At 43.7% G+C, this 17,004-nt stretch overlaps 1 protein-coding gene across 3 annotated transcripts in view; it reads left to right on the top strand.

Annotated features, from left to right (window-relative positions):
- NBEAL1 (neurobeachin like 1) overlaps window positions 1-17,004 on the top strand; it is a 400,332-nt gene that overhangs the window by 136,573 nt on the left and 246,755 nt on the right. For all 3 annotated transcript variants that reach the window (XM_033945971.1, XM_033945972.1, XM_033945970.1), the window contains 3 exons: window positions 2,244-2,363; window positions 8,429-8,732; window positions 9,012-9,097. In XM_033945971.1, the coding sequence (XP_033801862.1) occupies window positions 2,244-2,363; window positions 8,429-8,732; window positions 9,012-9,097 (510 nt within the window). The remainder of the gene's footprint in view (window positions 1-2,243; window positions 2,364-8,428; window positions 8,733-9,011; window positions 9,098-17,004) is intronic.

The following is a 17,004-nucleotide window of genomic DNA, read 5'->3' as shown; positions in this document are numbered from 1 at the left end:
AACTACTTGTTTCAGGTGTGATCTATATCTGCTTTATCTGCAAGGTATATCTGGCCATTGCAAGGACTTCCATTCTTTAGTACAGTAATTCTCATCCCAGTCATCTGGATACTCCTAGCCAATCAGATCTTTAGGATATCCACAATGACTAGAAACAACAAATAGCAGCAGGAAACAAAGTAATGCAAAAAGAGTTCCAAAAATATGCCCTGTGTGGCTATGTTTTTTCTTAAGACAGTAGTGGATGTTTTTAAGCACAAGGACAGTATGACGGAAGTCTTCCAACATAAAGGAATTAATCAATCATTCTCTCATAAAACAAAGGCAGGAAACAGCTACTGCTAAAACTTAAAACAAAAAGCAAGGAATGGATTTTGATTACATAAACTGACCCCCGATGCAGCCTTATTAGGTGAAACATGGCCACATCAGGCATATTTTTATGAATAAAGTTTGAATCTCCTCTTTTTTTTTTTTAATGAATAAACTCTGTAAATCCTTTTTAGATTACAGTAGTACCTTGGATTACGAGTATAATCCGTTCCAGGAGCATGCTCGTAATCCAAAATGCTCGTTTATCAAAGCGAGTTTCCCCATAGGAAATAATGGAAACTCGCTTTGATGCGTTCCCCCCCCCCCCCCAGAACCGGCATTGCTTCCCTCGAAGGCCCCCCCTGCGATCCGGCACCCCCCCTTGCGATCCGGCACCCCCCCCGCCTCGAACCGGCACCCCCCGCCACGATCCGACCCCCCCCGCCACGATTGGGCACCCCCCCAACATGATCCGACCCCCCCCCCGACACAATTGGGCCCCCCCCCCGACACAATTGGGCACCCCCCCCGCCTCTTCTTACCCTCATCTGGGAACTCTAGAAGATCGGACTCCTCGTCTGCTGGGCCTTGAGCATGCTCAGATGCTTAAGGCCCAGCAGACGAGGGCTGATCTTCAAGAGTGCCCAGATGAGGGTAAGAAGCGGCGGGGGGGGGGTCGAATCATGTCGGGGGGGGGGTCGAATCGTGTCGGGGGGGGTCGAATCGTGTCGGGGGGGGTCAGATCATGGCGGGGGGGGGGGTGCTGGTTCAAGGCAGGGGGTGCCGGATTGTGGGGGGGGGTGCTCGTAAATCGAGCCATGCTCGGTTTCCAAGGCACCGATTTTGCAAATGTTTTGCTCGTCTTGCAAAACACTCGCAAACCGGTGCACTCGTAAACCGAGGTACCACTGTATTTTGTTTCCTAGTTCTATCTTGTTGTTTCTAGTTTGGTAGATTAGCTCTTGATCCTTTGTTTGGTGTATCTGCAATGACTATACATGAGCTAAATTTGCATGCAGTGCAAATCTAGCTCATGCATATTAATTGTAGATGTTCTAAAAATCCATCTGCTTTGGAGCAAACCTGCAAATAGCATTGATTATTGGGGGAGAACCAAAAAACAGATGATAATTTCCCCAGCAGTCTGGAGGGTAATCTATTCCACACTAGTCATACAAGGTTTATGCCCTTAGCAAACTTGACTATTATAATTCCATTTTCATTGGACTCCCAAAATATCAATTACATCGATTACAATTAGTCCAGAACACTGCAGTAAGATTATTTCATCACGTCAGTAAGATTATTTCATCACTGCAGTAAGATTATTTCTAAGTTTGATCACGTCACACCACTTCTAAAATCAGAACACATCCTCCCGATGTCATATTGTATTACTTTTAAATATAATATTCTTTCTCATCAGATTCTATCAAGTGGTCTTCCCTCCTTTTTATACAGTCCCTTGGTTCCATACTCGCCACAAAGAACCCTACGCTGTTCCCTCATTTCGACAACTCTTCCTTGATTTCCATAGGAATTCTTCATTTTCTGTCATGGCTCCCACTTTCTGGAATTCTATGCCTTTTTATCTCTGTTCAGATTTCAGAATAACAGATAAAGATAGGCTGTTCTAGTTTTGTTCCCATACCCGAGGCAAAGGGCCAATTTTTTTTTTTTTTAAATACCTCATTCCTGTGGGTTAGCCGCAACTAGCTGCAGGAAACAGTCCCCGTGTCATCCTCTACTCAAAGCTCTTACAGCACTAAAGCTAAGGGAGAGATTTCCTGCACGTAGGCTGTATTTCTGAGGACTTCTGCTGTTCACAGAGAATACCTGCTAGAAGCATGTAACTTTTACTTCTCACATCTTTAAATCTGATGCATTGTCACCTTCTTTTTTTTCTGTTTGTTTTTTGGACATATAACCAGCATCATATAGCAATTGTACATGTGCCTGGAAAGAGGCCTTTTGGACAGAGCCTTGTTTATATCTATGTTAATGGACAGCAGATGATTTCTGTTCCCCTCAAGTTTCCTTCCATGAATGAAGTAAGTATCCTTCTATTCATCATTCCTCTTCTCAGGTTTTCATTTATTTAATGAAGGCATTTTAATATAATTTTTAATTTATAATTTAATATAATATATATATAAATTTCTATTCTGTGAAATTTTTTTTCTTTTCCCCTATATACCGTTGGTTTATATTCGGATCGGTTTATATTCGAATATATGAGGCAGGGGCCCAAAAGGTCGATCACAATCGACCAGTAGAACGAAGGGCAACACAAGTCAATCGCAGAGCCCATCCTGGGCTCCGTGATAGACTTGCATTGCCTTTGTGTTCTCCCTGCTTATTTGCGTTCTCCCTGCTTCCCAGATGCCGCAGAAGCCAGGCGAGTGCAGCCACTACACAAGTGCCGGGTCCACAAGCCTCCCGCCCCCTCCCCGACGTAAATTCTGAGAGAAAGTTCCGGGCCAGCCAATCGCTGCCTGGCTGCCCCGGAACTTCTTCTCTGAGGTCAGAATTGATGTTGGGGGGGGGGGGGGGGAGGGAGAAAGGCTTGTGGGAGTGAAACACAGGTTGGAAGTCAAGTCATGGGAAGGAATAGAAGGGACTTTGAAGGGATGAAGTGAATTGAAAGAGTTAATAGCTGGGACAGAGAATGTTGCTATGAAGAGCCAGAAGTGTCTGAAAGTTCTAAAGGGAAGAGTGACAGACTGATGAAGCCAGAAACTTAGAGTGGAGCTGTGGCAGTGGAGAAGAAATAGGCTGTGAGGGTGACAGGAACTCAGAGAGGGAGCATGAGCTGTAGTGGGGGAAGTGAACTAAGAAATAAGAGTAGGAGCAGACAGGAGGAAGTGTTTGCTGGGGGCATTTGGCAATGGTGGAGGTGGCTGGGGGGGGCAGAGAGAGAGACAGAAAAAAAGAAAGGGGAGCAGGGAGAGAGAAAGACGAAAGAAGTGGGGCAGGGAGCGAGAAAGAAAGACAGAAGTTTCAAGCTTATTTAAAATTTCTTATACCGCCTAATCAAACCTTCTAGGCATTATACAAAAATGTTAAAACCATCTACTAACTAAAATACAGCTTAAAAACACTAGGGAAAATACTAGCTTTTAAGGACTAATAAACTAACAAAAAATTAACAGAGACGAGAAGGAAAGGAGGGCTGGAACTACAATATGTAAAGAAAAAGAAAACATGTAAAGGAGAAGAACAATAGGAGGTAGAAAAGGTATTAAGACTCCTTCTAGGTGCTAGGTTGTCCTTAAAAGAACAATTAGGTATCAAAAGCGTCGAGAAAGAGAAATGTCTTTAATTTGGACTTAAAGTCCGTTAGTGTAAGTTTTTTGCGTAAGTAGTTTGAAATACTTTTCCAAAGAAAAGGGGTGCTAACTGAAAAAATTGCGGACCTTAATGTATTTATATGTTTCAATGATGGGATAACAAGAAGGTTTTGAGCTGTAGATCACAGAGTCCTTGTAAGGTTGTAAGGGATAAGTAGGTTATTAATGAATTCAGGCTGATTATTTTCTCTGGTTTTAAATGTTAATAAAATAAATTTATAGGTGATTCTATGTTGTATAGGCAACCAGTGAGCTTTATGTAAAAACATGATCATATTTTTTTGCTTTAAATAAAATTTTTACTGCAGTATTTTGTACTAGTTGGAGTCGTCTTATTTATTTTTTTGTTGTGCCTTTAAAGAGGGCGTTACAATAATCGATACATGAGAACACAAGAGAATGAATCAAAATGTTCAGAGAAGCAGGTTCTAATAGTTTAGATAGAAATCTTATCATACGCAATCGATAAAAGCAACGTTGGACTACTGCTGATATGTAGATGGTATATTAGTTTACTATCAAACGTGATTCCTAGTAACTTTAATGAAGATACCACTTTGATAGATTGAGTTTTGAACTTAAGGGGAGTTTGAAGGGGGGCAGGGAGAGAGAGAGAAAGAAAGGGGAGGAGGAGCATGGAAAGAGGAAGAAAAAATTGGGGGAGGGAATGGAGTGTGTCGGGTGGCAGGGGACAGACAGGGAGAGAGGAAGAAAAAGTTATACGCATGGAGGGACAGAGAGAGATGTTGGTTGGGAAATGGAATGAGATCTGGTGGAGAGAAAGCATGCAGGAGGCATAAAAAAGGGAAGAAATATTGGATGCACAGTCAGAAGGAAGTGCATACAGAGACTCATGAAATCACCAGACAACAAAGATAGGAAAAATGATTTTATTTTCAATTTATATCTGCTGTCTATATTTTGCACTATGGCCCCCTTTTACTAAACCGCAATAGCGTTTTTTAGTGCAGGGAGCCTATGAGCGTTGGGAGCAGCGCGGGGCATTCAGCGTAGCTCCCTGAGCTAAAAACCGCTATTGCGGTTTAGTAAAAGGGGAGAGGGTATGTTTGTCTATGTTGTTACTGAGGTGACATTGCATATTTTAAAGTCATCTGCCTTGACCTCTTTGAAAAATAACCCAAATATAAATTATAATTAACATTTTCTCTGTGTACAGTGTGCTCTCCAATTGGCTGCAGTCAGTTCTCGTGAGTCTTATAGAGAACATAAGCAATGTCTGCTGGGTCAGACCTCAGGTTCATCGTGCCCAGCAGTCCGCTCATGCGGGGGCCCAACAGGTCCAGGACCTGTGCAGTAATCCTCTATCTATACCCCTCTACCCCCTTTTCCAGCAGGAAATTGTCCAATCCTTTCTTGAACCCTAGTACCGTACTCTGCCCTATTACGCTCTCTGGAAGCGCATTTCAGGTGTCCACCACACATTGTGTAAAGAAGAACTTCCTAGCATTCGTTTTGAATCTGTCCCCTTTCAACTTTTCTGAATGCCCTCTTGTTCTTTTATTTTTTGAAAGTTTGAAGAATCTGTCCCTCTCTACTCTCTCTATGCCCTTCATGATCTTGTAAGTCTCTATCATCAGAGCGAAAAATACAGTATATAAAAAAAACAGATGGCATGATACACAGATACAAAAGGAGGAGGATAGAACTACAAAAAAAAAATAGAAAATAAACATGCAAAGAGAAAAACGAGAGGATAGGTTTCAAAGATTTTAATCAATCTATTTGAAAAGAACAATGTTACAGGGGCAGTAGTGGATGTCGGAGAAGTGACTAGATATGGAGGTATTTATTGTTCAAAAGCATCTTTGAAAAGAAAGGATTTTAATGCCCCTTTAAATTTATGTAAATTTTTTTTTCTTCCCCAAGAAAAGAGGGTAGAGAATTCCATATTGAAGGGGCAGTTACTGAAAATATCATAGTTCGATGGGTATTAATACTCTTTAATGAGGGAACATATAGTAAATGCTGATTTATAGATCTGAGTAGTCTTGGTTGAGCCAGAGTCAGAAACAGAGCCAGTACCAAGCAGATTTTCTGCATGTTATATCTGGTCTTGTCTGCTCAGAAAAATCAGTGCTCAAATAACTTATAGGACCAATTCAGATTATGAGATGTCTATGTACTTTCAAATCATACCTTATGATTTTTTCCCTGTTAGGCAGTTTGCCTCCTGAGATTTCAGGTGTGCCGTGACACACTGACAAGGAGGAGAATCGTCCACGCTGGTGGACTGCCTACAGGACATGCTTCTCGTGGCGAGAGGCATGTCCTGTAGGAAGGCAGCCGGCGCAGATGACTCTCCTCCTGGCCAGCATCTCTCCTCCTCTCCCTACACTTCCTGGATCCCTCCACTGAAGTGGGTCACAGGCCTCTGTGCACTTCCAGGTGCCTTCCAGCCAGGGCACTGGATTTAGTGTGCCGCTGGCCAGAAAGTGTGTGAGACACCTTTGACAGAGTGTATGAAACCCTGTCCCTTCCCCTGTTTGACCTTCTGCTCAGACTCAGAATAAACCTCAGGAAAACCCTGCACGCCCCCTCCTGGCTAAATTGTCTCTCAACCACAGCAGCAATGAGAATGAGTTTTCCTCAGGAAGGGGGGAGGGGAGAAAAGTAGGAAACCAGGAAGTGACTTAGGAGAACTTAAAAGGCCGAGCCGGACCCAGGAGGGGAGGTCTGCTAGAGGGAACCTAGGAGCTGGAGAAGTGGGTTGAAGGGGTCTGGCACTGACAGAGTGGTAAGAAGTAAGACTCTACTGTTTGTTTAAATAATCTGCTTGGCTAAGTGCCTGCTAAGACCTGGGACCTAATGCTGCCTAACTATTCCCTGCACATGGAATAAAGACTGTTTGGGGCATGGCACGCCTTATGGAGAACGGGACTTGTGATTGAGAAAGACTGGGGAAAAGCCTAACTGTTTCCTTTAAAGAATACAAACTTATATGAGCCTGTGAAGAAACAGGCTCTGCACTACTGTTGAATAAAAGCGGGTTTTTTTCCTTGAATGCCCAAAGTGTGGTCTGTCTGTCCGGCTATGCAACCCTTCTCCTGAGCAAGCTGCCTCACTCTTTCACAATACCATACTATATTGTATTCATATGGTATTGCAACAGGTAAAGTTTGTAGCCAACAGTTTACTCTGACTCAAAACAAGCAATAGAAGTACAGAGATCACAGTGATAAAAGGAGTTCTAGAAATGCACATGTAGACAACTAATACTGTAACCCCCCCCCCCCAAACGGACCATTATTACTCTATCTTTAGCAATGTCCACTACTCTAATAATAATAGATTGTGACACCGGCCCCTTACAGGTGACTGCTGTTTGAGATGTAGAAGTCAGTAGCAGCAGCCAAGACCACTCAGGAACACTCAACTACTGACATCTACCACCGACTCTTACATATGCGATCACTTCTCAGTCCTGGTATATAAGACATCTGTAACCACTTCAATGGTTTTGTGTGGAAATGTCTCACCATATCATCCACCTTCAAGTATTTAGCTTATAATTAACCCGAGGGGTATAAAGACTTCAAGGGTTCACAGCAGCCTGTTTTTACAACTAGTCTTAACAGGACTGCTACTTTCGAGCTATCAGGAGTCTAACCCCCATTAATTATACCCGTTCTTTAAACCATACTTGCCAACTAGAAAGCAGTGTTACAGGGCTATTTAAATCTAGATTTGCTCAACGGAGCGTCCTCGTTTCACTCAATTCTGAGCTTCATCAGGAGAATTACAGCCCAACGAACTCTGTCAGAAAAAGAACCACACATTACGGGAGGGAAACTGGTAACTGCTTTTGTTAGTTAATTAAATATTGTTTAAAATAAAAAAATGAAAGAGACTTTAAATATAGTGAATCTTCTAAATTATCATCCAATCTACCTCTCTCAATAATTAATACATCTTATATGCTTAGTGCTCACCCGTGGAGAAATTATTCATCTTTGATCAATGCTGTGTGCCTATTTAGACAACAAGGTTGACTACTAGCCGCTAAAAGGTTTTAAAATTTCTCTGTTCCGTTTGCATAACTGTGTGTGTGTATAAAAATATATATATATATATATATATATATGTATATATTTTCTTTTTTTTGTAGCTAGAGAACAAAGTGTTTATCAAGAGGAGGAGCCACTGAGGGCGGGAGTTTGTTTGTTTGTTTATTTCTCCCCCACCCTTATCCAGAGCGAGTTACATATGAACATACAAAATAAGAAATTAACATTTTTGTACAAATCAATACAAAAACACACTATAACAAATTACATACGAAATCAAATTGCATATGACATATACGTCGCATCAACGATGAATATCATTTAAGGCAAAAACTAGCAAAACCCTAACATACATCAAAATATAAAATTACATAAGGCATACAAGATGCCTCAATGGCAGACATCATTATATCAAATAAAACAGACTAGACTATCGAACAGGGAGTCCCTGCACATGCTCAGCCTAAAAGCTTACTATTGCTTGGTGAGAGCACCGACACACAGGCTTAGTCTGAGGACTTCACCAAGTGTGACTACTACTACTACTATTAATTATTTCTATAGCGCTATCAGATGCACACAGCGCAGTACAGACTGTATTCCCTTGCTGTCTATGGAGAACCTCTGTTACAGGTAAGCAACTTTACTTCCTTTCATATATGTTGATCTTGCTCCTGTTTGTATGGAAGTTTCTTTTTTTAATTTTTCACATACTTGATTTTTTTTTCCTTGGATCTTTAGCCTTTTATTTCTTGCTGCATTGGATCAGCTGGTCAGAGAACAACCACCCCTCCTCCATCTCAGATCCCAGATCCACCCTTCTCCTTTCCTCCTACCACCAACCGAACATCATTGGGTGGCATTCTCTCTTCACCCACTTGGGGTAGTCTGCTTGGAAAATCTGAGTTTGCCACTAAATTGATCTCAGCAGGAACCCAGGACAGTGAGTGGGGATCTCCAACATCACTGGAGGGTCAGCTTGGGTCTGTTATTGTCTTCCATGAAGCCCTGCAGCTCCCCCAAGTGAAAACATTGTACCTTGCAGGTGAGTGTTTTTAAGTAATAGAGATTTGATATCCTGATAATGACCAAACATATATTCTGAGAAATATTCAGTGCATATGAAATAGTTATTCTTTGATGGTCTATCTTGAAATATTTTTGACATATATTTCTGTAAACTTAAATATAATCTAATTGAGTTGTAGCACATACAGCGCCCAGCTGACACGTGCATGGAAGTAGCCTAGTAGATAGAGCAGTAGGCCAACGGTATGTGTTGGTATGAGACATACACAATATTAAAAGATCTTTCTCTTTTCAGGTCCAAATTCTTTGTGTCCTTGGAAAACACTAGAATCAGAGATGGCAGATCTTCCAAGTAAAATTCTTCTTCATTATACTCCAAAGGTATTATAAGAATCTATTTGTTTATCTGAGGGTTACATCTATACCCTATATTCTTGTATGTCATAATCAGCTTATTTATTAACCAATGTTGTCTCTTAAAAACATAGATTTGTTTTTAGATTTTAAGTCATCATGATTGTAAATAGGTGAGAGGATAATTTTAAAACTCTACACACATCAAAAAATATACAGCTTCCACTATTCCAAGTGATGTAATACTGATGTAAAACATAATTTCAGTATTATATTTTTAGGAAGGAAAAGCTTCAGAGTAACTTGTTTGATACAGGCTTGTGCCCAGTTTTCAGGCCTTCTTTATATTTAAACATTTAGGGCCTGATTCTCAAAGCATCCTAACAGACCAATCAGGATGCATGGTATAAAAAAAAAAAAAATCAATGCAGCTCACAATGCCTACAATGTAGGCATCGTTTGTGCACATATGGAGACATCTAGACACGCCTAAGGGCAGCGTAGGCATGGCTTATGCCGGAAGTGGCCTTAGGCGTCTGCAGGTATGCCTAGGTGCAAGTTAGATGCTGTAAATGTAGGCCTGTAAAATGCTGGCCTACATTTAAGGCATCTAAGCAGAAAAATAATTGCGATTCTGAACATAGCGCCTACCAGTTATTGATATACAGTAGGCGCCCATTTTGCAGGCACATACCACACAGCAGGTGCTGTTTCCAAAATCAGACCGTTAATGTACTGAAATTTTTAAATTTTTAACTTAACTGTTCATAATCTTGCTGCACAGGTCTATCCAAGAATGGCTGTGTTGCAGTGAAATTTTTACTGCTGCATTAGGGAACTAAACTGAACACTGAAATTGATCACTGAAATTGACACGATAATCCAAACACCCCTGGATTCAACCAAGCCCGGTTTTGGAAATTCAGCGTCCCTTTATCAGGAACCCATAGCTGCTTGATAGCTGTCTGTGACACAAAAGTTCAAGCCGGCTGGGAGAAGGGCTTCATTTTACATTTCTAGTTCTTTTATTTCATCATTTGACGTGGGTTACCCTTGTGCTTTGGATTCACCCTTCGGCGAGAGATTGCTGACTTTAGTATTTACTTCGTTTGCTTCTGAGGGGGCACCGTTAGCAGACCTGCAGTAAACCCCTCAGAAAGCCTGCAGGTCAGATCGGGTCTCTGGGATCGGGAGCCACCTCACCCTTGGTTCATCTGCAACAGGGTAAAGCGCAGGCTGCTGCGGTTCTGTGGAGGTACGCTGGGACCAGAACTGGACTGCATATCTTCCCTAATTTTGCTCCGAGGTCTGGAGAGTCTCTGTCTGGGGTTATTGGGAAGGTGAGGCAGTCAGAAGATCTGGAATCCAGTTTTTATCAGCTCCTGAGGTATGATCTCTCTGCTTGCTCTGTGTTAGCTGGCTGCCATTCATTTCTATTGCAGCACATGTCTCTGTGTGTGCCTGTGTGCTCACAAATTTGGCGATTTGGGGGGAATCCTAAAAAGGGATTTTGAGGTGTTTTCCCTGCATGCCCTAGGCCCCCCCACCTGTAAAATCTAAAAATCACCATTTTCTGGGTTTCCTGTGATTTTCCCCGGGCTGTTTTAAGGCAAAATTGGCCTCCCTTGGCGGTCATCTTGGTTTTTTTTATTTTTATTATTTTGAAACTTTTAAAAGTATATTTTTTGCCCTTAGAAGCTTCGTTTTTGCTCCAGACTTCACAGATGGCCACCTCAGGACAGGATGGCATGGATTCATGTGTCATTTATGATGGATGGATGGCAGTTTCGTGGATGCAGTTCACATGTGCCGTGGCATGCGTGGAGGGGGGGGGGGGGAAGACGGGCGCTGTTTCTGCCTTTTCCTCCTTCAGAGAATCCCCCTTAGCCACCACTTCTACCAGAGATGCTTTTGGTGCATCCTGTCCCCCTCAAATGTGTGCGAACTGCGCAGCTTCAGGGGAAAATATCCCATTCTTTGGCTAGAGCACCAATACTGCGGCTCACAGCGCGACTTTCGCTGCCGGTGCCTATTTCCCGCTGCAGGTGTCAGATAAGGTGTCAGGCTTTTCTGGTTCAAAAAGGCTGTGCCTGCTTCTTCCACACTGAATCCACTGCTGCAGATGGGATCTGCCCTCCCTCTGGATGCCAGCATGCCTTTGGATTTTACTTTCAGTGACACTGGAGAGCAGACTGGTGGTTCTGCCATCGCTTCTGCCCCGGTCTCTATCCCTTGGTTTTTCTTCATCGTCCACTAGTGTGGCTTTTCTGGCGGATCTTCGGGATCCCACTGACAGCAGGTCCCCAGTACTTGGGGTTCTCCCGGCTGTGTGCAGGTTCTTCCATTCTGTCCGGTGACCTGCCCTCCTTTGAGTCCTCAGGGTCCTGAACCTGATTTCGGACCTCCGGCTGCTGGCAGAATGTTCCTTATTGAGTGATCAGCGCCCGCTATCTGCTTCCTTTCTGGACTGGGATAGGATGCCTTTAGTGACTTGGGAGTCCCAGGAGGGTCCCCTTAATTGTGCCGGGGTCTTAGCGCAATTGCATCCTATGGACCCAGAATTCTCCAAGCATATAGCTTTGCCGACAGTGGTTTCGACTGTGGCACAAGTCACTAACCGCACGTTCTTGCCCTCTGTTGGAGGGGTTGCCTTGCAAGAGGTTCAGGACAGGTGGGTCGATTTTGTCCTCAAATGCCTTTTAGATTCCGCAGTGGTGGGAGTGTGAGCTACAGCGACCTCCTCCTTTGTTACCAGTGTGGATTTGCCGGTAGTCCGGGGTTTCTTCTTCTACAGCTGCATTGAGCCGGTTTCCTTTCAGAGGTTTGCTCTTGTCTGGCCAAGGTTTGGCTGATCTGGCCAGTGGGCAGGGCCGAAAGCCTATGGTGCTTCATGGGTCGCAACCTCGACCTGCCCGGGGATCTGGACAACCAAGATTTTTTGTCCTTACAGGAGACCTCTCCAGTATTCCGGATCCCCATCTACAGGATATCGATTCAGAGTACCTTCCGGATCTTGTTTTGGAGATCAGGCGTGACAGCAGTCCCCCTGCCCATCCCGCGAGGGAGTTCTGATGCAAGGGCTCTGGCTCCTTTTCCTCGGATTGGGGGATACCTCTCGGCCTACCTGACAGAGTGGTAGAGGATGATTTTGGACCTGTGGGTCCTGGAAGTGCTCAGACCAAGTCTCCGCTTTAAATTTTTTTCCAACCTGGCAGGGTTTCCATCACTAAATGGATGTGAGTGGCTATTCCTGCTGCTTGTGTGCCAGCAGGGAAGAGGCCTCCCCTTGGGGCTCGGGCTCTCTCTACCAGAAGAATGGCTTTCTTTTCGGCCGAATCTTCCGCTGTTTCTCCTGAGACGATTTGCAGAGCAGCCACTTGGGTCTGGATTCCTGCCTTTACCAAGCTTTACTGACTTGATGTGGCAGCTAAGCAAGATGCTATTTTGGGGGCTTCAATCCTGGCAGCGAGCTCATCGGGCCCCCCTTGATGTATTGGGACTGCTTTGATACGTCCCGCTGGTGTAGATTCCAGAGTTTATTGTACAAGAACGAAAGATTAGGTTACTTACCTCTGCTAATCTTCTTTCTTGTAAATAGACTCTGGAATCTTCACACCCTCCCATCTCGTCTGTCCAATTCGCAGGCCACCTGATGGTACCTGGTAAGTGGATGTCTGTCTTGACCAGCCTCCCTGAGACTCCCTTCTGGTCCCTTCTATGTAATTTGGTGGGTTAGGGGGATCCCGGGGTGATAACCCTGTCTGCACCCTCAGGCTGTGTTTCTTTTTCAATCTAATCTAATCTAAACCTTAAGTTTATATACCGCATCATCTCCATGAGAATGGAGCTCTACACGGTTTACAAGAACTTAAAATAGTGGGTAGAGAAGAAGAAAAAGGATTACATGAACTTATGTGTAGAAGGGGGGAGAGAAAGGGGGGGAAGGATAGAGCTACAATTTGCTGAAAAGCCAGGTTTTCAGTTGTTTGCGGAATAACTGAAGGGAGCTCAGGTTCCACAGCGGGGTGGTGAGGTCGTTCCAAAGACCTGTGATTTTGAAGAGAAGGGATTTTCCCAGTTTGCCTGAATAGTGGATGCCACGTGGAGAGGGGAAGGCTAGTTTAAGCCTTTGGGCAGTTCTGGAGGATTCGGGACTGGAGGAGTTGAAAGACAGTGGGATAAGAGGAGGCAGGATTCCGTGAATGATCTTGAAAGCCAGGCAGGAACATTTGAAATGGATTCTGGAGATTATTGGGAGCCAATGAAGTTTGGCAAGGAGTGGGGAGGCATGGTCAGACTTGCGTTTTGAGAAGATCAGTTTGGCTGCAGTATTCTGGATTAGCTGGAGTCTTAGAATACTTTTTTTGATAGATTTAAGTAGATGGCGTTGCAGTAATCTAGTTTGGAGAGGATGATGGATTGGACAAGGATGGCAAAGTGTTGTTGGCTGAAGTAGGATCTAGCTTTCCTCAGCATGTGAAGGCTGAAAAAGCATGATTTTGCCAAGGAGTTGAGGTGGTCATTGAGGGAGAGAGAAGAATCGATAGTGATACCAAGGACCTTGTATGAGAACTCGAGCTGTAGTGTATCGCCTGTGGGTAGTGTGAAAAGTGTGGGCAGGTGTTCGAATTTTGGGCCGAGCCAGAGTAGTTTTGTTTTAGATTCGTTTAGTTTCATCTGTACCGAGAGGGACCAGGTACGGAGTCTCATTATGCAAGCTGTAATGTTTTCGTGGAGGTTGGTGAGGTTCTGGTCAGTCTCAAGGAGGACAAGGATGTCATCTGCATAAGTGTAGATTGTTTCCAGGGGGGATAGTTGAAAGAGTTTCAGGGAGGACATGTAGATGTTAAAGAGAATAGGGGAAAGAGGTGATCCTTGAGGGACACCACAAGATGGAGTCCAAGGAGTGGACATGGTGCCATTTGTGTTGACGGTGTAGGAACGGGAGCGTAAGAAGTTGAGAACCACATTAGGACGGTGGAGTCGATTCCAATCTCGGAAAGTTGGTAAAGTAGTATGTCGTGATGGACGACATCAAAAGCAGCGGAAAGATCGAATTGTAGTAGGACAGCGAATTTGTTACGTGAGTGTAGTTGTTGTACCTTTGAAATTAGGGAAACTAGGAGGGATTCAGTGCTAAAGCAGGTTCTGAAGCCATGTTGGTAGGGGTGAAGAATGGAGAATCTCTCGAGATAGGAGGAGAGCTGGGTAGCAACTATGGTTTCTAGAAGTTTGGTAAGTAGAGGGATATTTGCTATGGGACGGTAGTTTGATGGTAGGGAGGGGTCGAGATCGGCTTTTTTCAGAATAGGTGACAAGGCAATGTGGCCCATTTTTGTGGCGAACAAGCCTGATAGTAGAGCAGAGTTAATGAGTCTCGTAAGGGAGGAGATGGCCTGTGCAGGAATGTTTTCATAATGTTATACTGTTCCAATTTAAAGTTATGCAATGTTTGGCTGTTGGCACTAATTATTCTGTTTTGTTTCTCCTGAGCAGAATTAACGTGTAGTGGGGAGTCCCCGCACCTCTCTCTTTTGTTTCTGGTATTTTCTGTTATTCTTAGGTCTCACTGGCTTGTGTACAGACTGGAATTTTAAGGCACGTGACAGGATGTATTTACCTAGGGAGGGACTAAAGGTTTGTTTTGGAGTGCCTGCAGCTCAGAGCTAGAGAGGATGCCCAAACCTGCTGATGAAGATTCCAGAATCTATTTACATTACATTAGTGATTTTTATTCTGCCATTACCTTGCGGTTCAAGGCGGATTACAGAAGAGGATTTCAGAATTACAGAAGAGAATTTCCGGACATGTCCAGAGGTGTTACAGAGTAGAGCGGGTTGCTTTAGAGCAGGGGTGCCCACACTTTTTGGGCTTTCGAGCTACTTTTAAAATGACCAAGTCAAAATGATCTACCAACAATAAATTTTTAAAAAAACACAAAGCACACTGTACACAGAGATGTTAATTATCATTCCTATTCTGGGGTTTTTTCAAAGAGGTCAAGGCAGATGACTCTATGCACTGTCACCTCAGTAGCAACCATACAAAAATAGACAAATATACCCCCTCTCCCTTTCTACTAAACCACAATAGCAGTTTTTAGCGCAGGGAGCTGCGCTGAATGCCCAGCGCAGCTCTCGCTCCCTGTGCTAAAAACCACTATTGTGGTTTAGTAAAAGGGGGCTGTAGTGCAAAATATAGACAGCAGATATAAATTCAGACACATTTTGATCACTAAATTTAAAATAAAATCATTTTTCCTACCTTTGTTGTCTGGTGATTTCATGAGTCTCTGGTTGTACTTTCTTCTTCTGCCTGTGCATCCAATCTTTCTTCCCTTCTTTCAGGCTGCATGCGTCCTCTCCTCCAGACCTCATTCCCTCGCCCAACTTTTTCTTCCTTTCTCCCTGCCTCCCTTTTTTTCTCTCTTCATGCCCCCTTTCTTTTTTCTTTTTCCCTTCTTTCCTTCTGTCTCCCTGCCTGCCCCCTTTCTTTCTTTCTCCCTGCCCTCCCCCAAGCCACTGCCGCCGCCATCGGGGAACAGGCCCCCAAGCCGACGCCGTCATCGGGTAACAGGCTCCAAAGCCGCCGCCGCCCCAAGCTCTCCCTGCTTCCCTGCGTCGGGCCGACCAACATTCCTCTCCCCGACGTCAATTCTGCCGTTGGAGAGGAAGTTTGGCCCAGCCAGGCAGCAATTGGCTGGCCCGAACTTCCTCTATGATGGCAGAATTGACGTAGGGGAGAGGAAGGCTGATTGACCCGGTAGATCAACAAAGCAAAGTGAGTCTATCATGGAGCCAGAGATGGGCTCCGCGATCGATTCACTTTGCCTTGGCGATCTACCGGTCAATCGCGATCGACCTATTGGTCACCCCTGCTTTAGAGGATTGAAATGTTTCATACGATGTTAGTTAGTCTTCTTGGATTTTTTTTGAATAGCAGGGTTTTTATTTCTTTTCTGAAAGTTTTGTAGTCTGGGGTCATGATTAGTAGATTGGAGAGTTGGTGGTCTAGTTTTGCTGCCTGTGTGGCTAGTAGGCCATCGTACAGTTTTTTTTCCATTTGATGTCTCTGATTGGAGGGTATATGAATGGTGTCTGGGTTGTCCTGTGTCTGGTTGTGATAGTTTGGATTAGGCAGTTGTTCAAGTAGGCTGGGCTGTCACCATTTATGGATTTAAATAATAGAGAGTAGAATTTAAATAGTATTCTTGCTTGAATTGGGAGCCAGTGTGAGTCGAGGTATGCATCGGTGATTGTTTTCTTAGTGAATAAATTAGTCTCAGGGCTGTGTTTTGTACTGTTTGTAGTTGTTCTATCATTGTGGGGCAGGGGAGATATAGGATGTTGCAGTAGTCAAGGAGACCTAGGACTAGGGACTGGACCATGAGCTAGAATTGTTTTCTGTCGAAGAATTTTCAAACTTGCCTTAGGTTTCTCATGACCACAAATGATTTCTGTATTGTTTTGTTGATTTGTAGTTGCATGGTGCAGCATCTGTCTATCGTCATTCCCAGAAGTTTTAAAGTGGGTTGAATGGGGTATGTGATTGAGTTTATTACTAGGTTTGTTATGGTTGGGGGTTTTATCTTTTTTGAGAAATATGACTTTTGTTTTGTCTGGATTCAGTTTTAGTTTGTGGTCTTTCATCAATGTTGCCACTGTTTCTAGAGTTCTGTGTAGTGTGTCTGTCATGGTGGGTGTTGGCTGATCAATAGGAAGGAGAATGGTGATTTTGGCTGCATAGCTATAGGAGGTTAAGCCTATTTTGTCTAGACAGGTGCTGAGGGATGCGATGTAGAGATTGAAGAGTATTGGAGATAATGGCGATCCTTGGGGTACGCCACAGTGGTTGGACCATGGTTCTGATTTTTCTTTGTTTACAAGAAAGAAGATTAGCAGAGGTAAGTAACCTAATCTTTTGTTGATATTCCG

Source organism: Geotrypetes seraphini, chromosome 5 (genome assembly GCF_902459505.1).
Source record: "Geotrypetes seraphini chromosome 5, aGeoSer1.1, whole genome shotgun sequence".
Lineage (NCBI taxonomy): Eukaryota > Metazoa > Chordata > Amphibia > Gymnophiona > Dermophiidae > Geotrypetes > Geotrypetes seraphini.
The sequence above is the reverse complement of the archived record's forward strand: the minus strand, read 5'-3'. Positions and strand labels throughout refer to the sequence as shown.